Source organism: Coenobita brevimanus, chromosome 9, assembly GCF_032717465.1.
Source record: "Coenobita brevimanus isolate Jiangsu-jjx chromosome 9, ASM3271746v2, whole genome shotgun sequence".
NCBI lineage: Eukaryota > Metazoa > Arthropoda > Malacostraca > Decapoda > Coenobitidae > Coenobita > Coenobita brevimanus.
The window spans coordinates 7,506,531-7,533,286 of NC_136962.1; the positions used below are offsets into that span (position 1 = coordinate 7,506,531).

At 42.6% G+C, this 26,756-nt stretch overlaps 1 protein-coding gene across 1 annotated transcript in view; it reads left to right on the forward strand.

Moving 5' to 3' along the window:
* The window catches only part of LOC145409524 (sulfotransferase 1C4-like), an 85,022-nt gene that overhangs the window by 45,901 nt on the left and 12,365 nt on the right, over nt 1-26,756 (forward strand). Inside the window, exon 5 of the mRNA XM_080279916.1 lies at nt 23,598-23,764. Within this exon, the coding sequence (XP_080136042.1) occupies nt 23,598-23,764 (167 nt within the window). The remainder of the gene's footprint in view (nt 1-23,597; nt 23,765-26,756) is intronic.

Here is a 26,756-nt window from a genome sequence, read left to right on the forward strand (position 1 = left end):
AGACGAATACAGTCCCAACAATGAAAGGTCTAGCAAGTCATGCACAAGCCTCTGTCGATATTTGAGGTAGGATTAGTAGTCTGGAAAGATTGTATGCCAGTATAGAGTTATTTGGGTGGCTTCAAACACAAGGTATCAATGCCTTAGGTATTATAAATTCTACCAGAAATAGCTTACTGCCAGAAATAATGGCAGTCACTGAATGGGAGGATTGGAAATATCAAGTTTTCTAGAATAAACAGGGGGAGGAAATGAAACTGAACTATGTAGCACCCACCAAAAGCAAAGGTAAGAAAAATCCGTTACTTCTGAGTATAGTCCCCTATATTGGGTATTGCCAAGGATGATAAATAAAAAAAAAAAAAAAAAGGAGTTGTATTATTTCACTGAAGGAGGCGCTGACATTATGGATCAGAGGATGTTTTCCTACAATACACACTAAATCTCGAAGATGGACAATGAATGCTCTGGGCTACATCCTCGACGCTGCTAGAGTAAATTCACAGTTTATTCGTTATATAACAATCAGTACCCAAGAAAAATTCTCCCGTCACATATAGCAGGCAGGTAGTGAAGGCATTGTGTAATCCTCAAAATGAAAGTAACTTCAAGTTTGTGGTCTGACCAGGAATACGATAGCAAAGATGAATCTGATGTTTGAACAGGGAGAGGTGGAGAAGACCGTCCCAGAAGTAGCATGAATAGGTCAGGCAAGCTGCGCAAACTTTGTCAGTCATGCCTGGAGTCGATCTATGGTTCATGACACTCAGAATCGCCCTAAAGTAAAATTGTGCTCGAAACAATGTCAAATATGTCATAAGCACACATGCGATCAGCATTTAAATACAGTATGTGTGAAATGCTATGGTTGCATGTCAGTCTGAAAGTCTTGTTTTGAAGACGGAGAATGAATATGCTCGTTGTGAATGCGTATAGATTATGACTGTTTCCATTATTACGAATATAATTTTTATGTTTAAAAATTTCATTATATGATAGATATAAACATATATATTTTGACACGTTTCTGTATATAGAGAGGCGTGGCTATATATATATATATATATATATATATATATATATATATATATATATATATATATATCATCAGCCGTTTGAGTATCCACTGCAGGACCGGCCTATCCCAACCGAAGTGAGGACGATACAGCCAATGTATCTCTACCAAGTGGCTTAGGCTGTCTGGTAGAGACTGTATGTAGGGTGAGAAGTGCTTGTAAGTGTAATTGTTGTGTTGGAGTGGCTTTGGATGTGTGTGTAGTCTGTGAACCAAGTGTAATCGGCCCGCACGAGCCGACTGGGTGCAAGCATACTTTCGCAGTGAGCGACATTGGTTCAACCACAGCACCCCTGATGTCCGCCAAGCAGTACGTGGCCAGGAGAATGCTCCCAAAGTTTTTTACCCTGGCGGGGCACGAACGCTCGCTTTCCAGTGTACGAAAACGCACACTTTACCACTGTACCACAGAGGCTTCATATATATATATATATATATATATATATATATATATATATATATATATATATATATATATAATTGTATCTATCTATCTATATCTATCTTGCACGTATCTGTGTATAGATAGGCCTGGTTTTATATATATATATATATATATATATATATATATATATATATATATATATATATATATATATATATAAAACCCCCTACCCCTGGGGGTAGGGTTTTTTTTTTTAAAGAATACTCCCCCAGTATCCCTGCTTGTCGTAAAAGGCGACTAAAAGGGTTGGCGGAGGGTTAGTGCCCCTCCCCGGAAAATAACTAACTAAAAAAACAAACAATAAGCCTCGGACAAGGAATGACCAAACGATGACGACCAAGGACCGGACAAAGGACATGGTTATCGGAACGTGGAATGTAAGGGGAGCGAATGATGAGGTGAAAGAGAGAAAGATTGTCCAGGTGCTTGAGGGTGCGAGAGTGGGTGTATGTGGAATAACTGAAACAAAATGGAGAGGAGAAAGTGTGAGAGAATGGGAGTATGGTTGGGGTATATGTGCAGGAGTAGGTGAGAATGAGAGGGCAAAGGAAGGAGTATGTATAGTTGTGAGTAAAAGATGGAAGAAGAGCATAAGACAGTATGGATCAGTTGGGTCAAGGATTGTGTGGGTAAAGTTGAAAATTGGAATACAAATGTGGGCGATTGTGTGTGTGTATGCGCCAACGCAAGATCGTGCTAGAAGAGTGAGAGAAGAGTTCTGGACAAATGTAGAAGTGTGCATGGAAAAGTCTGGAGGGAATGAGAGAGTGTTTTTGATTGGTGATATGAATGGTAAAGTTGGGAATGTGAAGGTGGATGGAATAGTTGGCGAGTGGAGTGTGCCTGCTGAGAGAGATGAGAATGGGAGTGCGTTAGTGGACATTTGTGCTGGGAGGGGGTTGGTGATAGCCATTACCCTCTTCAGGCATAAAATGATCCACAGGTATACATGGCGAGTGATGAGAAGGGTGGGTGGTGAACTGAATGAAAGGAAGGCAGTGATTGATTATGTGTGTGTGGATGAAAGGATGCAAGATGTGTAAAGGATGCAAGAGCTCATAGAGGTTGGGGGAGTGGACTTTCTGACCACTACTTGGTGGTGGCCAGAATTAGAATTCAAGTAAGATGGAGGAATAGAAGAAGGGAAAGACGAGAGGAAGGAGTAGTTGCAAGGGGAGTGGAAAGGTTACAAGAGGATGAGAAAAACGCAGAGTATAAGAGAGAAGTGGAGGAACGATTAGGCAAATATGAATTGGAGCAGATGGGAGACGTGGAAGGTGTGTGTAAGATATTTACAGAAGAAATATGTGCAGCATGTGATGTGGCGTGTGGAAGGAAGTGAAGACGGAGGGGGGTGCAAGGAACAGCGTGGTGGACTGAAGAGGTGAGACAGACTGTGGCACAAAAGAATAAAGCATACAATGAATGAATGAGAAATAGGGGCGTGGAAGAAGTTGAGAGGCAGAAGAGAGAGTTATATGTAGAAAGAAAGAGAGAGGTGAAAAGATTAGTAAGAGAGAGTAAGAAGGGAGTGGATGAGGAATTTGGAAGGAATTTGAGTGTAAAGTGGAGGGACTGTAAGAAAATGTTCTGGAAAGAGGTGAAAAGAGTAAGACAGGGTGGAAGTGACGTTAGAAGGGAAGTGAAAGATAAAAATGGTAGATCACTAGTGGAGAAGGGAGAAAAAGTGAGCAGATGGAGAGAACACTTTAAGGAATTGTTGAACATAAAGGATGGAAGTAATGCGAGTATAAGTGGCTGGGGAATGGCTGGGAGAAGGAGGGAGGTGAGAAGACAGGAAGAAATCAGTAGGATAGAAGTTGTGGAAGCAATGAAGAAAGTTAAATCGGGGAAAGCCCCAGGAATTGATGGAGTGTGTGGTGAAATGCTGAAGCATGGGGGAGAGATAGTAGTAGAATGGATGTGGAAGATGTGCAGATTGGCCTGGGAGGAAGGTAGAGTCCCGGAGGATTGGAAGTCAGGTATAATTATTCCCTTGTACAAAGGAAAAGGGGAAAAAGAAGTGTGTGGTAATCATAGGGGCATTTGTCTTCTTAGTATAATAGGAAAAGTGTATGGTAGGATACATATTGACAGAGTTAGAGAAAGAACAGAGAAATTAGTTGGAGAAGAACAGTGAGGCTTTGGGAAGGAAAGAGGTTGTGCAGATCAGATATTCATTCTTAGATCTTTAGTGGAAAAGTTTCTAGAGAAGGGAAAGAAGTTGTATGTGGCTTTCATGGATTTGGAGAAAGCATATGGCAGGGTGGATAGACAAGGATTGTGGAAAGTGTTAAGAATATATGGAGTAGATGGGAAATTGTTGAATGCTATGAAGAGTATGTACGATGGTGTGAAGGCTGCAGTGCGTGTGGATGGTGAACTAAGTGAATTTTTCTCTTTGAAAGTTGGGTTGAAACAGGGATGTGTCATGTCTCCATGGTTATTCAATCTTTACATGGATGGGGTAATAAAAGAGGTACAAGGTAGGGTAGTGGATGTTGGAGTGGCCCTGGTGAGAGAGGATAGTGTTTGGAAACTCCCTGTACTGTTGTTTGCAGATGATACTGTGTTGTTGAGTGAAGACGAAGGGGAGCTTCAAGGCTTGGTGGATGAGTTTGGGAGAGTGTGTAAGAAACGGAATCTAAAGGTGAATGTAGGGAAGAGTAAAGTGATGGTCTTTGAGAGAGGTGAAGTCAGTGAATGTACAGCGAGGTTGGATGGTGAGGAATTGGAAAATGTGAGTACGTTTAAGTACTTGGCTAGTGTGATGAGTAAGAGTGGAGGTTTGGAGGGTGAAGTGCTTGAAAGGGTGCAGCAGGAAAGAAAGGTTGCTGGTTCCTTGAAAGCAATGATGGGAAACAGGGAAGTGAGCATGGAAGTGAAAAAGTTACTACATGACAGTATTGTGATACCAACTCTAGCGTGCGGAAGTGAAGCTTGGACGTTGTTGGAGGGACACAAGTCAAGAGTGAGAGCAGTGGAAATGAGTTATTTAAGAGGAGCCTGTGGAGTCACATGGAGAGACAGGCTGGCGAATGAGGATATAAAGGAGCGTTGTGGTGTGGATGTGGATGTGATAGGAAGCGTTATGAGGAACACACTGAGGTGGTTTGGCCATGTGGAGAGGATGGAGGGTGAAAGACTGACGAAGAGAGTGTATGTGAGTGAGGTGGAGGGGGGAAGAGGGAGAGGGAGGCCGAGGATGAGATGGAGGGATGGGGTTGAGAGGTATGTGAGAGAGGGGTGTGTGAGTTGGGAGCAGGGAAGTGAAATGGCGGGGGACAGGGCGACGTGGAGGCGATTTGTTTGTGGCCACTCCAAACGGGATTGAGGCGTCTGGCAATATATATATATATATATATATATATATATATATATATATATATATATATATATATATATATATATCTGTCTCTCTGCCTGGCGGCTGACAAGGGCATTAAGCCTGCAAAGTATATTTAGATATCTATATCCCGGTATCGTTCTAGCATGTAGATAAAAAAATAATAATGTTTTCTTTATTCTGTTTGCATTAGCAAAATCATTCTCAAGTTATAAGCATAACTGAAAATTCTGCTGCTTTACTCTTAGCTCATAATAACACATTTTACGCAATGTATGTGTAAATTTTCGTCGTCAATTTTCTTACGGTAGGGTATATGTTTATTGCGGATATCTACTTTTCCAATAATATAAGCTTTTTTAACGTTTATATGACTTTATTGACACATTATTTTTAATGAAAAAAATAAATAAAAATAAAAAACTACTTTCAGGGTTTGTTGATCGATATCGGGCCTGGTATCCTTGCTGTAACCTCACCTTTATGGTTGTAGGTCCCTTGAGGGCTTTGATGGCCTGTGATCATGTTCAGGAGTTTATTGTTTAGTACCAGTGATGCAGGCATCAGAGGGTAACCACGTGCGGCGTCCACAGGGAAAGTACGAATGCTACTGCTTTGTGAACGGAGCGCGGTGGCTGCAGTTTCCTTTTTACGGTGTCATTGCTAGACGGCTGCCGCCCCTACCCCGCTACCTTCAACTGCTATCACATTGCTCTACACACTGACTCAAATTATCCTTAGAGTAAATAAAATAAAATGCTTAGGAATGATCTGCCAAACAGAATCCTTACTCTTCTAGCCATACATATACATCTCAGTGCAAGTATATATTTTGTTACACCTTCAAGAAGTATTTGGCAATCGAGATCAGTGATAGAGAGGCGGTATAGAACTTTTGTTGGAGATCCTGCTAAAAAGGCTTGGCCTTCACATGTTATGTGTGAACTGCTACGAAAGCCGCACTACGTAGCACAGCCAAGATTATAAACTGTCAAACAACGCTACGAGATGCTTCGTCTTTCAGTCCAGTTATTTTCCAAATTTCAAAGAGACCGATAAATGTCATGGGGATAGGCCAGTGACTGACCAGTGGGAAATGACTAAGAAAATGACATCGAAAGGACAGTCTGCCGACAAATGTGTAGGTATTTAGAGGTTGATTGCTGTACTGAATAACCATTAATTTATTTTATTGCTTATATTTTGGATATAACTATACATAATTGAATATTTTTTATTGCATTGCTCTGGATACTCCTTGGGGCGTAGCATGAGCAGATAGGGCTACCATGCTGGCTAATTCGATATAACTGAATATTTATGTGTGCTCTTTAGTTTAAATTTACAGTACTCAAATTTAGAAATACCTGCATAATGTATTTGTGAGAACAACAGATTTGGCCTTCTCAAGGACCCTCTTTAGATGTAAGTAAGGAGTGAGAAGCAGGTAAACCTTTATTATACAACTGAGGGGCAGGCAGAACAGGAGGTAGGTAATGCACAAAGCTGTAGATGTGAAATATTGCAACTGTTATGCAATACATCTGCCTCTTCAAGCATTTTTCTACTGTGCATCTACCGCCTTGTGTTTTATGTACAGCTGCCGACATATGAAACGAGGACACCTAACCCAGAAACGTGGTGATAAGGTGCTCGCCGCTCTTGGTAACAACGTCGTGCAGACATGCATCTTTATCAAGGTGCTCACTCGTCAGACGGATCAAAACAAATCTCTAGATTTGTCGTAATGAGAGTGCTTATATGCTTACTATGCCGTGTTACAAAACCAGTTGTGTATGCTTGCCTACTTAAATGCTATAAAGTGAATATGTGTCATAATATGGTATGGAAAGGGTAACATGAAATTACAAATGCCTGGTATGTCTTTCAGTTGTTGATTCTATTCATACTGTAAAAAGTAGTACTATTCAGGAGTGCATTGTTGACATGCTGCACATGGCAGTCAGACATTATTTGCCACAGGATTTTATTAATGGCTTTCTAGAACCTATTTTTATTGTTGATGATGTTATGCCGTTGATAGTTGATTTATTACAGAGAGAGAGAGAGAGAGAGAAACAGAGAGAGAGAGAGAGAGAGAGAGCTGGGGGAGGCGAAAAGACGAGCACTACAACCCAGAATCGTGTTGTGCACGACAATGGATTACACTCATGATGAATGTTATTTACAATTTGAGAATGCAGTTCAATACGGTATTAGTTTATTGTTAAATGCAGTCAAAACCTTGGCCATTGAAAGCGTGTGCAGTGACAGTTTAGCCATGTTTACAGGACATGAGAACATTTGTGGTTAATCATTAACTGGCAGCTGGAGGAAGAGGGTGGGGGAGTTGGGGGCCGAAGGTGGGGTAGACCCATAGAGGTAGGAGTAGGTAGAGGCGGCATATGGGATTAACCAAGGGTAGGTCAGAGTGAGGCCGACAGACCTGACTCGACCAACATGGTGGTGACCTCTTTGACAGCTGTCTGACTTGGTTCCGCTGACCAGGCGGGAGTGTTTTCTTAGTTGCAAACAGAAGAAAATATGTTTTATCTTTAGTTATGTATTCATCTATTTTTGCATACCAACCTACAAACTATAATTCACTCTAAAGATACTCACCAGTGAAATGTAATGGATGGGTCAGATTTCTTATCTCCTCTTTCATACATCCAAATGCGGCACAGGTGGTGGGCATTTTTGGAGACTTAGGTTATTTGATGGTGAGTTACAACTTAGGACAGAACGTCTCACACCCACAGCTGAACTACAACTAAAACCAGAGGTAGAACGAAGTCTACTTTGTTTCTGGCATTCTCCCTGATGAATACCAGGTGGACACACAGCTGGAGGTATTAAAGGCTTAATAATCTCATGGCCACACCCACGGAGGTAGGATTAGGACTCTTACCTCTATGGACACAGCCATAGAGGTAGGAGTGCACAGCAATCTTCTTCAAGTCAGGTAGGTGTTGCCGTGACCTCTTGACTTGACCAATATGGCCGTTTGCCAGTTCTCTGTCTTCACTGGAGCCTTCTCACGCCGACTCTACCCTATTCCTACCTCTATGGGTAGACTTGATCCTGATCCCCCCTTCCCTCTCTCCAGAGTAGAGAGGGGGAGGTAGGAGTAACCCCTTAGTACAGATTAGTACGCTTGAGTTCATATTTGCTTTTAAATGGACCTATATGTTAATGTGCAGTTCAGTTTTGTTCAGTTATACATTATCTGTATTACACTGCGAGGATACGCATACACCATGTGATGAGAAGTTCTCAACAACCCCTTTAAATATTAACAAATACAATGTTGTAAATAATGCATGTGCAGCAAGGCACTCCAAAAAGCCTCCTTCTTCAAATACACCCACACAATACTAAATGTAATTTATTAACAAGGAACATATGTAAAGAATCTTTACATTTATTGGATAACATAATATACAAACAAAATGTGGTTAATCTTTACAGTGTATAAAAAAGTTTTCCGTTAATTAGAGGCCACAAGCCTAAATCCAATCTGTGTATCAGTAACCACTCCAACCCCCTGCAGTGTCGATAACAGCCTGCAATCGTTCAGACATATTTGCTACATGTCTGTACACTAAGCGGGGATTGCACTGAAACAAGCGCCACTGTTCCATGGTGTGTTGCACCAATTGTTCGGACATCCTTTCCTGTCCTGGCTCCCAGGAGTTCACCATATTAGCCCATAGGTTTTCAGTTGGATTTACGTCACAGCCCTTACTGGGCCATTGCAGCAACTCCAGGTTGGGCTGGTTCGCAAACCACTGATGGACGACACCTTTGTAGCCATCTTTCCACTGTTGATTTAGATATCCCCAGTTGGTGAGCTATAGCTCGTGTGGATGATCCACCTTCCCGTAATCTTCCAATTCTTCCTCGGAGACCTGTACGTTCTCGTTGCCTGTTCATGGTGACTCGTGGGGGTGACTATACCTGTACCTGAAAGCGCACCTCGGACATCGCATCGACTTGGAAAGTTTGGTAACACAGTACAGAAAACATATGAGCACTCTTCTCTCCACAAATCTCGAGATTTCTTTCTATCCTTCAGACGAGTTCATCGCAGCAAAATACATTGAAATATTAGAGGAACACTTTCTGCCATCCCTCCAAGAAATGAACTATCTTTTTACTGGTCCCATTCTCTTTGTCCAATACATACAGCCCGTGTCGTCCAGCAGTGGATGCGAACCAGCCCAACCTGGAGTTGCTGCAATGGCCTAGTAAGGGCTGTGACGTAAATCCAACTGAAAACCTATGGGCTAATATGGTGAACTCCTGGGAGCCAGGACAGGAGGATGTCCGAACAACTGGCGCAACACACCATGGAACAGTGGCGCTTGTTTCAGTGCAATCTCCGCTTAGTGTACAGATATGTAGCAAATATATATATATATTTTTTAATAGCTAATGAATGGAGGAATGAAAAATAAAGGAAAAAAAAATAAATCCATGTGCCTAAAGGCATCCTCCATTCATAAAATATTTATAACAACTGGATTTGAATTGAAGTGGATCAAATGTTTGTGGGAAACAACTCCCAGGAAGTGAATTCCAGAGAGTAGTAGTTCTTGGGATAAATGAAATTTGATAAGCAGAGGTTCTGCATTGTGGGGGAGAGAATGTGAATTTATGGGCGCTCCCAGCTGCCCGAGTATTTCGGGAGAAAATGTGAAGGGGAGGAACAATTGAAGCCAGTTCGTCTGAACACTTACGGTAAAAATATCGATAAAATAATGCTAAAGAAGCAACATCTCTACGTACTGATAATGGAGGAAGGTCTTGCGTGATGGCAGGATTATTGATTAATCTAATGGCTTTATTTTGAATTTTGTCCAACTGCCTCAATGCAACCGCTCCACATCCACTCCACAGTGGTGAACAGTATTCGATCTGAGAACGCACATGACTTTTGTATATTGTGGCCATCTGCTCGTCAGTGAAGAACTCACGAACTCTGTACATAAGTCCCAATTTTTTGGAAGCATTTTTAGCAAGGGATTTAACATAAGCTGTCCAGCTTAGGTTGGGGTTTAGAGTAACACCTAGGATATCAATTGTAGTGGATATGGGAATATTGACATCATTTAAAATTATGTGAGAGTCTGAGGGATTCTTTCTGTTGGAGAAATTTTTGTATTTAGTTTTCTGAGCATTAAATGAGACCAGATTTGTTTGTCCCCATTGATTAATATTAGAAAGAACCTGGTTCAGAGAAATTGCCATGTTTATTTGGGAATTTATAATATCAAATTGTGTAAAGGAGGTACTAAATGTGAAAGAACTATGAAGGGTCGAGTCATCAGCATTAGAGTGTATTGGGTTGTGAGTGACAGATAGGAGGTCATTTATATGTATGAGAAAGAGGGTTGGCGCCAAAACTGATCCCTGAGGTATGCCAGCATTTATGGAATGAAACTGAGAATAAATTCCATCTACCATGACCCGTATTTTTCTATTATGAGGGTAAGAAAAAATTAGAGGAACCAGTGATGCAAGGCCATAGTGTGACATCTTTGACAATTAGGCCTGGTGCCATACTCTGTCAAATGCTTTTGATATATCTAGTGCTATTGTGTGTTTCACCATGCTGGTCTATTGTTTTGTTAATCTGATGGGTAAGAAGGCAAAGAATGTCTACAGTTGAACGTTCTTTTCTAAATCCATACTGCCGATCATTGATTAATTTATTGATTTCTATATGCTTGACTATGTGTTTGTTAATAAACGTCTCAAAAACTTTGCCAGAAATGGAAGTTATTGCAATTGGTCTGTAGTTTGATGGATCAGAAGTTGCCCCCTTTTTAGGAACAGGATGGATATTTGCTTCTTTCCAAGAGGCTGGAAAACTTGAGGTACGGATGCATAAGCGGAAAAATTTTGCCAATACAGGAGCCAACACTGAGGAGCAATTTTTAAGTACTATTGAAGGAATTTCATTTGGACCAGTGGCTTTGTCTGCTGCGAGATTCTGTAATACAGCTTGTACGTATCTGGTGTGAATCATGAAAGGAGGTATTTGAGGGGAATCAAAATCAAGTACAGGAATATTGTGATTTTCTGTATTTAGGGTTGAGTTTGTTGAAAAAATGTCAACAAGAAGTTTGGCTTTTCTGCGTGGGTCACTTGCTAGATTTCCATTGGGGGACTGTAACGGTGGAATGGAAGAGGAGGCAGTGAAGTTAGTTTTGAATGAATTAAGGGTTGACCAGAATATTTTGTTATCATTTGGGTTGTTTAGTAGTTTGTTAGCCTGTCTATGCAGAAAGTTTGATTTAGAAAGACTGATGATAGTTTTGGCATGGTTTCTGATATTTCCATAATAGTTAAAGACTTCTTTGGTTTTGGTCCTTGTATAAGTGTTATAGGCTATTGTTTTATGTTCTGTTACTCTAGCACAATTGTGGTCAAACCATTTAGGAGAATTACATCTTTTTCTGTAACTATGATGGGGAATGAATGTTTCCATGACGACTGTAATGAAATCCTGTATGTGGCCCAATGTGGAATTTGCATCTTGGGAGAAAAAGGAGGTCCAAGGAACATCCATGAGAAAATTTTGAAGTCCCTCCCAGTCTGCCCTGTCGTAGTGCCATTTAGTCCTCACGACAGGTTCAGAGCAGGAGGGTGTGGTAGGTGTGAAACTGGTAGCTTGAATCAGACAATGATCCGAGGATCCGAGGGGGGACTTCACTTCGACATTATAATTATCTGAATTGGTTGTTAGAAACAAGTGCAATAGGTGGGGATTTTGATCGGGGTTGTCTGGTACACGGGTGGGTTGACTGACTAACTGGGTGAGATTAAATGAGTCTGCAAATAGCTCACATTCAAGACCAGAGTCATCAGTTCTGGGTGAATAAGTGAGCCATTCGACATTATGGACATTAAAATCACCCAGAATAGTCATTTCTGATGCAGTATTAATGTTGAGGACACTTAGTTGTGAAGACAGAGAGTCAAATAAACTCGGCTCTGAAGGGGCATCAGGGGAACGATAAACACAACAGAAATATTTAATTTTACAAAAAGAAGGTAATTTGTATATGGAATAGTTGAAATAAGGACAATTACATTTAGTAATCTCCTCCAGGGCAATTTCTGACTTAGCAAGGCAACATACGCCTCCCTTGGGTCTGAAATTTTGAATCAAGATATCTATTCTATCTATCTATAGCCCGACGCCCTAATCCCGCAAAGGGTGGCCGCAGACAAAACGCCTCCAAGTCACTCTGTCACCCACCATTTGACTCCCCTCCCCCCAACTCACCCCCCCCTCCCTCATATACCTCTCAACTCCATCCCTCCACCTCATCCTCGGTCTACCCCTCCCTCTCCCTCCCTCCACCTCACCTACATACACCCTCTTAGTCAGTCTTTCATTCTCCATCCTCTCCACATGTCCAAACCACCTCAGTGTATTTCTCCTAATCTTTTCAGCCACATCCACATCTACCCCACAACGTTCCTTCACTTCTTCATTCGTCAACCTGTCCCTCCATGTCACTCCACATGCTCCTCTCAAGTAACTCATTTCCACTGCTCTCACTCTTGACTTGTTCCCCTCTTGCAAGGTCCACGCCTCGCTTCCATACGTCAGGGTAGGGATCACAATACTATCATGCAGTGACTTCTTAACTTCCATACTCACCTCCCTATTTCTCATCACTGCTTTCAGTGTGCCAACAACCTTCCTTCCCTGCTGTACCCTTTCACGTACTTCATCCCCCAAAGTTCCATCCTTACTCATCACACTACCCAAGTACTTGAATGCACTCACATTCTCCATATCCTCACCATCAAGATATAACCAAGAAAATTAAATCTGGCTAAATCAGAGGTGGAGCTTACTTGTGTCTCTGTCAAAAATAGCAGATCAGGGGATTCATACTGGAGGAAATTTTGAACAGAGTTGATGTTGGAGTGAAGTCCCCTAATATTGCAAAAGAAAATTTTACTGCACTGACGAGCAGATTTAAGGCGCCGCAACACTGGAGGTGGCACAGTCGCTTGATGACGACCGGGAGGGCCCTGTGCAAACGACCCTGCCCTGCCGGTGGTGGTCACCCGAGAAACCACCGCACTGATTCCCAGTATAGCAGCAGCCATGGATTTTTTTAAGGTGGGGAGAACAGGGATGTAGTCTGAACGACTGCAGGCTGTTATCGACACTGCAGGGGGTTGGAGTGGTTACTGATACACAGATTGGATTTAGGCTTGTGGCCTCTAATTCATGGAAAACTTTTGTATACACTGTAAAGATTAACCACATTTTGTTTGTAATGTTGTCCAATAAATGTAAAGATTCTTTACATATATTCCTTGTTACATTTAATATAAATTACATTTAGTATTGTGTGAGTGTATTTGAAGAAGGAGAGTTTTTGGAGTGCCTTGCTACACATGCATTGTTTACAACAATGTATTTGTTAATATTTAAAGGGGTTGTTTAATGAGAACTTCTTATCACATGGTGTATGCGTATCCTCGCAGTGTAATACAGATAATGTATAACTGAACAAAACTGAAATGCACATTAACATATAGGTCCATTTAAAAGCAAATATGAACACACGCGTACTAATCTGTACTAAGGGGTTACTCGTACCTCCCCCTCTCTACTCTGGAGAGAGGGAAGGGGGGATCAGGATCAAGTCTACCCCACCTTCGGCCCCCAACTCCCCCACCCTCTTCCTCCAGCTGCCAGTTAATGATTAACCACAAATGTTCTCATGTCCTGTAAACATGGCTAAACTGTCACTGCACACGCTTTCAATGGCCAAGGTTTTGACTGCATTTAACAATAAACTAATACCGTATTGAACTGCATTCTCAAATTGTAAATAACATTCATCATGAGTGTAATCCATTGTCGTGCCAACACGATTCTGGGTTGTAGTGCTCGTCTTTTCACCTCCCCCAGCTCTCTCTCTCTCTCTCTGTTTTTTTTTCTCTCTCTCTCTGTAATAAATCAACTATCAACGGCATAACATTATCAACAATAAAAATAGGTGCTAGAAAGCCATTAATAAAATCCTGTGGCAAATAATGTCTGACTGCCATGTGCAGCATGTCAACAATGCACTCCTGAATAGTACTACTTTTTACAGTACGAATAGAATCAACAACTGAAAGACATACCAGGCATTTGTAATTTCATGTTACCCTTTCCATACCATATTATGACATATATTCACTTTATAGCATTTAAGTAGGCAAGCATACACAACTGGTTTTGTAACACGGCATAGTAAGCATATAAGCACTCTCATTACGACAAATCTAGAGATTTGTTTTGATCCGTCTGACGAGTGAGCACCTTGAGAAAGATGCATGACTGCACGACGTTGTTACCAAGTGCGGCGAGCACCTTACCACCACGTTTCTGGGTTAGGTGTCCTCGTTTCATATGTCGGCAGCTGTACCTCCTGTTCTCCCCACCCCTTCCTCACTTGCCGTCTATTTATATAATAAAGGTTTACCTGCTTCTCACTCCTTACACCTGAAGTGGGTCCATGAGAAGGTCGGATCTGGTTTGTTCTCACAGATAGATTATGTTTCACACACCAACACAATCCTTACACACCAACCCAGTCCTCACACACCAACACAGTCCTCACACATCAACAGTCCTCACACACCAACATAGTCCTCACACACCAACAGTCCTCACACACCAACGTAGTCCTTACACACCAACACAGTCCTTACACACCAACATAATCCTTTCACACCAGCACAGTCCTCACACACCAACACAATCCTCTCACCAAGCAAGTGTATAATTAATTAATAAGAATAATCTCTTACTTATAGAAATCATTGTTATTATATAATGACATCTGAAAAATAAATATAGCCACTATCTAAAGAGCAGAGGTTGAGGGAAGGGGTTGGTGGGATAGCCTACATGTCTTCGTACGTCCCGTAGCCTGGTAACACACTTTTTTGGGTGTGGATGACACTCGCTTAGCCAAATATAATAATTCATTAGCAACAAATTTATGGTAGCATTATCATCATCGTCATCATGTAAGTCCATTTTTAGTCCACTGTAGGACCGGACTCTCCACTTAGGAACGTTTTATCCAGGAGCAGTGGCGTATATATGTCCGTGGAAAGGGGGGGGGGGCACAGGGGTGAATCCAGAATTTTGTTAAAGGGGGCGAGCGAAGCGAGCCTCTACAGCTGGGGGGTCTGGGGGGGCGGTGTACTGTAAGCCGCCCCAGGAAATTTTTTGGAAATCAAGCACTGTTAGGGGCATTTTGAGGCCTCAGGAGGGATACATTGCACTTATTTGATATTCAGTGGCAAAACAATATAAAGAAGTTTAAGTATCGTGGCTGAAACAAAAATGAGCTGTTTGAAAAATATTTAAATAGGGAATTCTACAGTACCCGGTATGTATGAAAAAAATAAGTGGTAGATCATATGCAATTGTCGATTCCTACATTCCTGGAAGCTGCAATGTTCATTTTTATATGAAACATTTAAAAGATTAAACTAAAACTCGCATTAATGACTTAGAGAGAGAGAGTACTGTATATGAAACATTGAGCAAATTAAACTATAACTCGCATGAATGAAGTTGAGAGAGAGAGAGAGAGAGAGAGAGAGAGAGAGAGAGAGAGAGAGCATACTAAAGTCGTGTGAAAGTTGATCATTTGAATCAAGCAGCCTATTTTTACGGCTGAATTCATTGATTACTTGTATATGTATTTAGATCTGCAGATATGTAGGCCTACTGGGACAAAGGGGGGGGGGCACGGCCGAGTGACCCTTCCCCTATATACGCCACTGTCCAGGAGGTCCTAATCCATGCTGGCTGAGGATGGGTGGGCAAGGGGTATGATTTTTTTTTTTTATGTGAGGAAGAAGGAACCAAAGGCCATGAACCCGCAGTAACAGTTCCCTCCAAGAGAGAAACAAAATACAATAGAGAGCCTAATTCAAGATCCCATCATTTTGAGATGCCTGGACACACTGCGTTTGAAAGACTGGAGATCATAGGCAGCAGGAAATACGGACTGAGGGAGACAGTTCCAGAGTTGACCTGTTGCATAAATGAAAGACTGGGAGTAACGGTTAACTCTTGCATTAGAGAGTTGGACAGAAAAGGGATGAGAGTTTGCTGCCAGACGGGTGCTACGCGCCCGTCGTAGAGGTGGAGGAATGCAAGCAGACAGTTCGGAGGAGCAGTGACCATTGAAGTAGCGATAGAAAAGAGATAAAGATGCAACAGTGCGGCGAAGAGACAGAGGTTGAAGGGAGTCAGTAAGAGGAGGAGAGTTAATGAGACGAAAAGCCTTTGACTCCACCCTATTGAGAAGAGCTGTATGTGGGGAGCCTCCCCACACATGAGAGTTGTACTCCACACAGGGGCGGATAAAACTCCTGTATAGAGTCAACAATTGTGCAGGGGTAAAGAAAGAACGGAGTCGGCCTATCACACCCAATCTCTTGGAAGCAGATTTTACAAGAGATGTAATATGATCTTTCCAAGATAAGTCCCGAGTAAATGAAACCCCAATCATGTTCAAGGATGATGCAGGATTAAGCTGAATATTATTAAACATTAGTGAGTATACCTGTGGAGGATTTTGTCGGGTTGATAGGTGTAAGAACTGAGTCTTAGATGCATTAAAAACAACCATATTATTTTTACCCCAGTCAGAGATATGAGCCAAGTCAGACATTAGGTGTGCCATAGCCTCATCCCTTGTTTGTTGAAGTAACTGTTGAGATGGGCGTTGCGGGAACCGAATGGAAAGGTGAAGGGTGGAGTCATCAGCGTATGAGTGGATAGGGTTAGATGTACAGCTTAGAAGATCATTGATGAATAAAAGGAAGAGAGTTGGTGATAGAACAGAGTCCTGAGGAACACCACTGTTGATAAATCTAGGAGAAGAACGATGTCCGTCTACAACAGCGGATATAGAACGACCAGAAAGGAAGCTAGCAATGAAGGCACAGATAGAAGGATAGAAACCGTAGGAGGGCAGTTTGGAAATTAAAGATTTATGCCAGACTCGATCGAAAGCCTTTGAGATGTCAAGTGCAATGGCAAAGCTTTCGCCAAAGTCCCGAAAGGAGGATGACCAGGAGTCTGAAAGGTAGGTGAGAAGATCGCCAGTGGAGCGTCCCTGACGGAACCCGTACTGATGAACGGAAAGAAGGTTGTGATAGGAAAGATGCCTTAAAATTTTTCTATTGAGAATTGACTCGAAAACTTTTGAAATACAGGACGTTAAAGCAATTGGACAATAGTTGGAGGGTTGGGAGTGGTCACCCTTCTTTGGGACTGGCTGAATGAGAGCAAACTTCCAGCAAGAAGAAAAGGTACAAGTTGACAGACAAAGGCGAAAGAGTTTGCCTAGGCAGGGTGTAAGCACAGAAGCACAGTTCTTGAGAACAACAGGAGGGACCCCATCAGGCCCATATGCCTTGTTAGTACTGAGGCCAGTGATGGCAGAAAATACATCAGCTGAAGAAATTTTAATGTCAGCCATGAGGAAGTCAGAGGGGGGAAGTGATGGAGGAACAGCACCGGAATCGTCTAAGGTGGAATTGGAGGAGAAAGTCTGTGCGAAGAGATCTGCTTTATCTGTAGAAGAAATAGCTACAGAACCATCAGAGTAGAAAAGAGGAGGGAAGGATGATGAGGTAAAGTCGTTAGAAAGATTTTTGGCAAGGTGCCAGAAGGAGCGGGAAGAATTCGAGTTGGAGAGTTGAGAGCATTTAGTATGGATGAAATTATTTTTAGTAGAGCAAAGAACAGACTTAGCACGATTCCGGGCAGAAACGTAAAGATGATGTGATTCAGGGGTGGGTTGGCTCCGGTACCTTTTGTAGGCCCTCTCCTTGTTGCAGATAGCATTAGAACAAGCGTGATTAAACCAAAGCTTTCTTGCATTAGGCAAAGGATATGAGAAAGGAATGTATGCTTCCATGCCCGAGAGAATAACCTCCGTAATGCACAAGGCACACTCAGATGGCTCACGGCCATGGAAGCAATAATCATTCCAGGGAAAATCAAAGAAGTATTGCCTGAGGGCCTCCCAGTCTGCAGCTCCAAAATGCCACAGACGACGTTTCCCTGGATGGTCCACAGGCCGTAACGGAGTGATACGACAGGTTAAGGTGATAAGGTTGTGACCGGAGGAGCCCAACGGAGAGAAAAGATTAACAGAGTAAGCAGAAGGATTAGTTGTGAGGAAGAGGTCATGTATGTTGGAGCTCTCTCCAAGGCGGTCAGGGATACGGGTAGGGTGCTGTACAAGCTGCTCTAGGTCATTAAGGATAGAAAAGATGTAGGCTTGTTCACCAGGTGGATCAGTGAAAGGAGAGGAGAGCCAAAGGTGGTGGTGAACATTGAAATCTCCTAGAATGGAGATTTCAGAGAAAGGAGAAATGGATAGAATGTGTTCCATCGTAGAAGTAAGATAGTCGAAGAATTTTTGATAGTAGAATTAGGGGATAAGTAAACAGCACAGATATATTTAGTCAGAGAATGACAGGAAAGCCGAAGCCAGAGTGTAGAGAATTCAGAAGAATCGAGTTCAGGAACACGAGAGCAAGATAAGTCGTTGCGTATATATACACAACAGCCACCTTTGGCTTTGAAATGAGTATAGAAAAAGTAGGAGGACACAGAAAAGGGTTTGCTGTCAGTTGCCTCAGACAGCTGAGTCTCAGTTAGAAATAGAAGGTGTGAGGTTTAGAGGAGGAGAGGTGGTGCTCAGCAGAGCGAAAGTTAGAGGAAAGGCTGCGAATGTTGCAGAAATGAAGAAGAAGAGAGTCAGACAGTGGTTCCAGGCACCTCGAGTCGTCACCAGGAGAGGGGCGGATGGTGGGGGCATTTATGGTCCCCCCCCCTCTGGGGACTCCGAGGCTTGATGATGAGACGCCATAATTTTTGACTTTTGGAAAAGGAAGTGTACTGTAGTGTGTACTGTGCATGTAGTTTGGTGTAGATAGAGAAATTTGTACTGGAGAGCATGCTGGCCTAGCCTCTGTGTAACTGAGACACTGAAAAAGTTCAGCAAAGGGGGATGGTCGGGACCTAGTCCAGAGGGCTGATGAAACGGGAGCTCCAGCACTCCCTGTCATCAACTTTCCATCCACCTCGGGAGTACTGCCCTGCATGTAACACAGTTAGAAGTGTCCGGTGGTTGCATGAGTTGGCAGTCTGTAATACGATGTTCTGCTAGTGTGTGTGTGCGTGTGTGTGTGCAGTATGATATGTTCGGCGTCGCTTGCCTGCTAGTGCGCCGACGGGTTTGAATGCGTTCGTCTGACTTTGTCATACCAGCAACATTACTCAAAATTATTTTTTTTTTTTACCACACTAGGGTCATGAGTGTAGTTAATTGCCAAAGGATGCATCGAATAGGGTTAAGAGTACACAGAGCTTTTAGTACAGTTGTGACATACAGCTTAGAGTCAACACAAATTTTAAACACTGAACACCGCCCTCCCCAGAATAGAACTTGGCCACCCTCCTTCCTCCCTCCCCCCTTCTCTCCTCCCTCCCCCTCCCCTATCCCTCCCCTGGTGTGACGATCTCGGTACAGCCGTGAGAAAAAAGTTCGTCAAGAATATTCTGTCTTGCCTTCCATATTTCTTCTTCCTCCCCAAACGGCAGACAGTATCCCTTCTCTTCATACGCATTCATTACGTGCATCTTATTACGGTCCAGTCATAATACTTCATTTATCAGCCTCCACTGACACATCAAGCAGAGCAGTGTCGGCGAACTCTTGGTCATGGTTGTATATCACGGAGGGTTTGGACTTTTAATATCAAAGACGATTTTCGTGATGTTTAAAAAATTATGACCATGGTTTCACCAATAATGTATTTGCATTTATTTCATGTATGTATGTATGTATGTATGTATGTATGAGTTTGTTTGTATGTATGGGTACGAATGTATGTACCGGGTATGCCATGATCCAAGTAAGGGAGGTCAGCCAGACAGTGTGCCGCGTAAGCCCGCGTGACGGTACATCAGCCCTCTGGCGAGCGGGTTCAGCTTGTCCCATTCCGTGCATGAACGAATGAATGGGGACACCATGATCTACACCACAGCACCAAGCCCTGAGAGAGAGAGAGAGAGAGAGAGAATGAATATTATATACACCAATAATGATGGCTGTATTTTTTCACACTAATCAATGATGGAAATTACATTGATCTATTCATTTATACATCTAAGAGCCATCATAAACGTTGCTCGCATTATATATATATATATATATATATATATATATATATATATATATATATATATATATATATATATAATATAGGTTGATAGATAGATAGATGAGTGTGAAAGTGATGGAATGTGTATATGTGTGTGGAGGTTTTTATTATTTTGTTATTTTTGTTCCTTAGTCGTATCGGTACCCCACCGTGGTGGGAAGGTGCGATTAAGTATAAAACAAAAAATATAGATAGACAGATAGGAGAAGCATAAATTAAGTCCTGCTGTGGAATGTTACAGGCGGACGATAATGTAAATTATTGGCGTATTAACTATGGTTATGGTAAATGGTTATAAAGACAAAACATACTGTAGGAGAGATGAAGCTATGAATGAAGCAGTGTGGTCGAATCTCAGATAGCGCGTCCATGCCGACGCCAGCCAGCCAGCCTTGAGAGCAAGGATTGGGAAGGCAGTGGGGTGCGTGTGACGTCATGCAGGCGGGGATTCCCCGCTGTCTGGCTGATCTCCCCTACTTAGATCATGGGGTATGCTTTCATTTATTTTCTGTCTTCGTGGAACTGGTGTTATACTGTTCGTATTAATTTACTGTATGGATATGTACGAGTACATGTTTGTATGCATGTACAGTCTCCAGCAAAAGTCGAGCGACCGGCTCGACGAGCTGGTTGGTATTATGTGACACCGCCGTACCCCCAGTTCCCCCCCCCCATCCCTCGTTCCCATTCATTCGTCTACCCTCCACCCTCTCCACATTGAAGGGCAAGAGAGTAAGGCCTTGTCGCATTGTCTCAACCACTCTTCCGTCATCCATTTGTCTTGGGAGATAATGGTTTTGTTATGATAACGAATAAAAACACATTACACAGTGTTCCATTGCATATTTATACACCACGATCTGAACGCAGGATGAAATAGTAATATATTCGTATGACAGTGAGGTCTGTAATCATACAATTTATAATTCTGATGGTTGTATCCACCCAATGTGTAACATGAAACAGCCGGAAGCTATAAGTAGATGTGTGTAGTGGTCGATGGTGTGTGCGGGGGTAGCTGACCGTCACACGTTGTGATGGGGGCATGGGGAGAGGGAAATGGGCCATGGGGAGAGGGAAATGGGTCATGGGGAGAGGGAAATGGGTCATGGGGAGAGGGAAATGGGCCTTGGGTCGACGGCTCTGCCCGGGGTGGATAGTGTGTGAATGTGTGTGTGTGTGTGTGTGTGTGTGTGTGTGTGTGTGTGTGTGTGTTTTCCACCAGTGCTCATAAACACGTCTTTATTATCACCATGAAGTGTGCATTACAATATTGTCCACTGCGCCATATAATAGTGATATTTATAGTGTAATAATATGGCAAATAACCATTTAATGATCAGTACACAGTAAGACCTTATTTTCTACATGTTAGTCAGTCAGATATGCAGTGCAATAGTGGATTATAATACATTAGTTTGAATGTAGCCTTTAACTCTGCAGGGTATGTCAGGCTAAAACACCAGGTCTCTAGTAAAACATTCACTGTTGTCACCATACCACAAGTTATTGTAGGGCAACTGGAACAGGGCGATAGCAAAGATGGTGGGTGGCCCTACTCGGTGTTGACAGGGTTACCTTATCACTCCCTCAGTTACCCACAACATTCCAGTATCATATAAAGCCAATGTCTGACCCCATTGTTTCATATCGTTTTAAAATGCGTTCTTAAATATACCGGTAGTCAGTTAGTCTTCCTTATTAAATATTTGCGTAACCAAAACCGTTTGTCCATTTTAACATCCTTCCCTCTCTGTGGCAATTGACGTTTCGGCTGACGACAGTTAATGGGAAAAACCATGGCCACACAGAGATAGAGGAAAGTAGTAACAGACATGGGACACAAGTTGAAGAGCAAATAATCATAAGGTTAACCTGACCGCTACGTCTGTTACGTTGCTATAAGTAACACTGACCAGTGTCAACTGTGACCCGTCAAACCTTTGTTGAAAACGTTCTCGCTGAAAACGAATAAACTGAATTATCTGTTGTATGGCACGATAATGTTGATTAGCGTAAGCTGCAATCGATACAAGTTTGTTTGGTTACTATGCAGTTCATCCATTTGGCCAGTTTAGTTATTGGTTACCTTTTTCGAAAAATTTGTCGTGTTATAAACGTGTGAATCGCAAATTACACCCTATTGCAATTATAACTATATAAGGCAAGGTTATATTCCTGATATTGTTATCAGGTGGTGGCGGGTCTCTTGCTGGAGTGAGTGGCGATAAGTGGCTGAGGCAAGGGGTGGAGGGGGTTGGTTGTATGCAGCGCCGGATTAACCATGCTGTGCCCTGGTAGGCAACGCAGACGGTTGGCCTGCAACATATAGATCTATTTTTTCCGTTATCTCTGGTGAACTGTTGGCATGACCTATAATGGCCTTTTTTTATGGCCTGATGGGTGATGGCCGTTATTTGGACGCCCAAAGCGTATATTTATTCCGCTCTGGAAGTCTGGATGGCCTGTGACAGGCCGTGGCCTGGTAGGCAGTTGCCCAATTTGCCTATACCTGGTAATCCGGCCCTGGTTGTATGGTGCGCCCGGGGTCAGCACACCAGGCGGCTCACTGTACTGTTGGCTGTCCTGTGTATGAAATTGACCTTCATACTTACAATACTGTCAGCAGCAATGAATGGCGTCTAAATATTGACTAACCTTTGGTAATGCCAGCAACAATGTCATGGCCTCGGCTTGACCAGCTTAGGCGGTTTAACCACCAGACGAACTGTCATCCAGTCCCTGTTGCCCAACGTTATCCGATATCATGTATTAAGACATCAGTAACCAACATATTACTGATCATGTGTTTTACATATCAGCAACACTTTGCTATTATCACACATGGGGTATTCGTAGTAATTAATGGTAATGACCATAATACAGTTTGTAAAGTAACAATGATTACATACATCGAGTAAGGGAAGGAACACACCACCGACCACTACAAACATCTGCTTATAGCTTCCGACTGTTTAATGTTACACACTGACTGGATACAACCGTCAAAATGATAAATTGTATGATTACAGAGCTCACTATCATACGACTATTTCATATCACCCTGCGTTCAGATCGTGCTGTATAAATTACTATGGAGTAAAACACTATGTAATGTGTTTTTATTCGTTATCATAACAAAACCATTATTTCCCAAGACAAATGAATGACGGAAGAGTGGTTGAGACAACGCAAGCAGGCGTTACTCTGTTGCCCTTGAATGTGGGGAGGGTGGAGGGCAGATGAATGAATGGGAACGAGAAAGGGTCGGGGGGGGGGGTGAAACTGGGGGTGCGGCGGTGCCACATATACCAACCTGCTCGTCGAGCCGGTCACTTGACTTTTGCTGGAGACTGCACGTTTGTATGTGTGTATTTATGCATCTACTTATAATATTAACTTTCCTGTTCCTTTATTTTCTGTCCTGGTGGTACTAGTCCTATTCTGCCCGTACTGGCCGCACGTGCTACAAGCCTGGAGGCAGAGAGACAACCCCAACCTTTACTTCACCACCTACGAGGACATGAAGGACGACATCATGGGGCAGCTGCGGAACATTAACAAATTCCTCGGCAAAAACTTGTCGGAGGAACAACTCAAGAAGGTGAGTAGGAGACACTCGTGCGGCTAGGAGGCTACCTCAACATCACTTCCTTACCGGTTTATTCTTGAGTCTGCTCCGTTACTGTATTCTAGGTGAATAGGAGAAACTCGTATGGTTAGGAAGCTTACTCAACACCTCTTCCTTACAAGTTTATTCCTGAGTCTGCTCCTTTACTATATTCTTGTGTATTATTCATGTAATCTAGGTCGACGTTAAAATGATACAAGAAGCAAAAAAAGAGGGTATGAATGGATAGTTTAAAAAATAAATCGTTAAGGAAGAGGTGGCAAGACGCCTCCTTACCTGACGAGAATACCGACCCCTGTTACTAAAAACTGAGTCCGCCAAGGTGTAAGGAAGCCACTTATGACTGACGGTCACTGATGGAACACGTGTAGTTGTTAGGTGGGATTAGCCTGCATCCCACATTATACAGTGCAGTCAGCAAGGATACGTAAATCTCAAAGATTTACCAGTAACGTTGGGTCTGGTTAGTACTTGGATGGGTGACCGCCTGGGAACACCAGATGCCGTTGGCATCCCTACGTCAAGTGGGGTTGGTGGAGGATTAGTGCCCCTCCCTGTAAAAACAATTAACTCTAAGCCATTGGCCACCCCATTTGGGATACATGGCGTCTGGCAATGGATGGATGGATGGACATTCTCTCTCTCTCTCTCTCTCTCTCTCTCTCTCTCTCTCTCTCTCTCTCTCTCTCTCTCTCTCTCTCTCTTCACATGAGAGTCAACGGAATCATTCTGGATGGCGTTGTAACTGGTTCTGTACACTTGGTAACACACCTTCCTTCGAGATGTATTCAGAACACAACACCTCAACATCATCTTACAACCTACTGATGTCAACGATATTAACAGATACGGAAAACATACACAAGAATCTTAAACCATAATCGTCCAGATAAATAGCTGAGGAATAAGTGCTACGAACCTTGATACTTCTCCCATCTACGTAATTTCTTTCTCAATGTCTCTGGATCCTGACTCAACCGATCACTGGACCGGGGAAAAAAAAAATGAAGACTATGATAATGATATATGGTGATGATGATGAGGAAGAGGAGGAGGATAGGGGTGATGATGGTATTGGTGATGATGATGATGACCATGATGATGATATCATCACCATCATCATCGTTATGTTTAAAGTCATTATTATTATTATTATTATTATTATTATATGATTGTAGCATATGCACCGTGTGAGGACAGGAGTGAGAGAGAGAAAGATTATGGGATGAGCTGGATGAAGCAGTGAGAGAAATGCCCAGGAGCTACAAGGTGATCATAATGGGGGATATGAATGGTCCTGAGGATGACATAATGGTTTGTTATGGAGTACCAGGAGGAAACGATAATAGGAAGTGACTAAAGGATATGTGTCAGGAGAGGAGGTTGTGCATTTGTAACTCGTATTTCAAACACAAAGATGCACATAAATATACATGGTATAGAGGAAACAGGGATCGTGTTGAAAGAAGCCTAATTGATTACGTGCTCGTAGAGAGGTCGATGATGGGAATGGTTGCTGATACGAGGGCTGTGAGAGGACGATGTGGAGGTCTGTCAGATCATATGATTGTGGTATGCAAGATCAAGCTGAGAGGAGTGATGTGGATCAGGAGGGAGAGGAGCAGTCAGGGAGAAAGACTGAAAGTTGAGAAGCCGAGGATCAAAGAAATGGCAGATGATTAATGGACCAAAGTAGAGGAGGAGTTAAAATCAGTGGAATGAAATGAATCTGGACAGCTGGTGGAATGCACGTAGGGATTGCTTGGTTAGGAATCCTAAAGTGGTGTGTGGTGTGGCAAGAGTAACAACAAAGAAGAAAGGTACAGCATGGTGGGATGAGGAGGTTAAGAGAGCAGTGGAGGAAAAGAAGAAGTGGCTAAAGTGGTTACAGGATAGGGGTTCAGTTGAAATAAGAACTGAGTATATTGAGAGCAAGAAGCACGTAAAGAGACTAGTGAAGAGGAAAAAGGAGGTAAATGATGATCTGGGAAGAAAAATGAATGCAAATTACTCTGAAAAGAGGAAGTTATTCTGGAACGAGGTGCGGAAATGTAGAAGTGAAAGCGGAAAGAAATGTGGTGGTGTGAAGGATGCAGGTGGTAGATTATTAACCCATGGAGATGAAGTAAGGACCAGATGGACAGAATATTTTGAAAGCCTGAAGAATGGGAATAGAGAGAGCAGAGCGGCTATAAATATGATTGGTTGGGGGGGGGGGGGTGCGGAGAAGGAATGGAGTGCCAGGAGACGTGACACTCCCACAGGTGAAGAGTGCTGTGAGGCAGCTGCAAAATGGGAGAGCAGTTGGGGTTGATGAGGTGTATAAGTGAAGTGGAGAGAGTGGAATGAAGTGCTTGTTGGAGATACGTAAGAAGGCATGGATAAGTGAAACTGTGCCTGCAGAGTGAAAAAAAGTTGTGATTGTACCCCTGTACAAAAATAAAGGTGAGCGAAGTGAACGCAAGAATTATCATGGCATAAGTTTATTGAGTGTGGTAGGGAAGGCATATGGAAGAATTTTTATAAAGTAAGAGCGATATCAGAAGTCCTAGTGAGTGATGAACAGGGTGGCTTTAGGAGTGGCAGAGAATGTGTGGATCAAGTATTTGGATTGAGACAGATAGCAGAGAAGGCTTGTGAGAAGGACCATAAGATGTTTATGACAAACATAGATCTGGAAAAAGCATACGACAAAGTAGACAGAGGGATTGTGGAAAGTTTTGCGCATGTATGGTGTAAATGGTAAGCTGCTAAGTGCTGTCAAGAGTTTTTATGATGGTAGCGAAGCATATGTAAGGGTTAATGGACATCTAAGAGAATGGTTCATGATCAGTATGGGTGTGCGACAAGGTTGTGTGATGTCCCCATTGTTGTTGTTCAATATATATATGGATGGGGTGATGAGAGAAGTAATAACACGAGTAATGGAGAGAGGGATGGCGTTGGTAATGAATGGTGATGAATT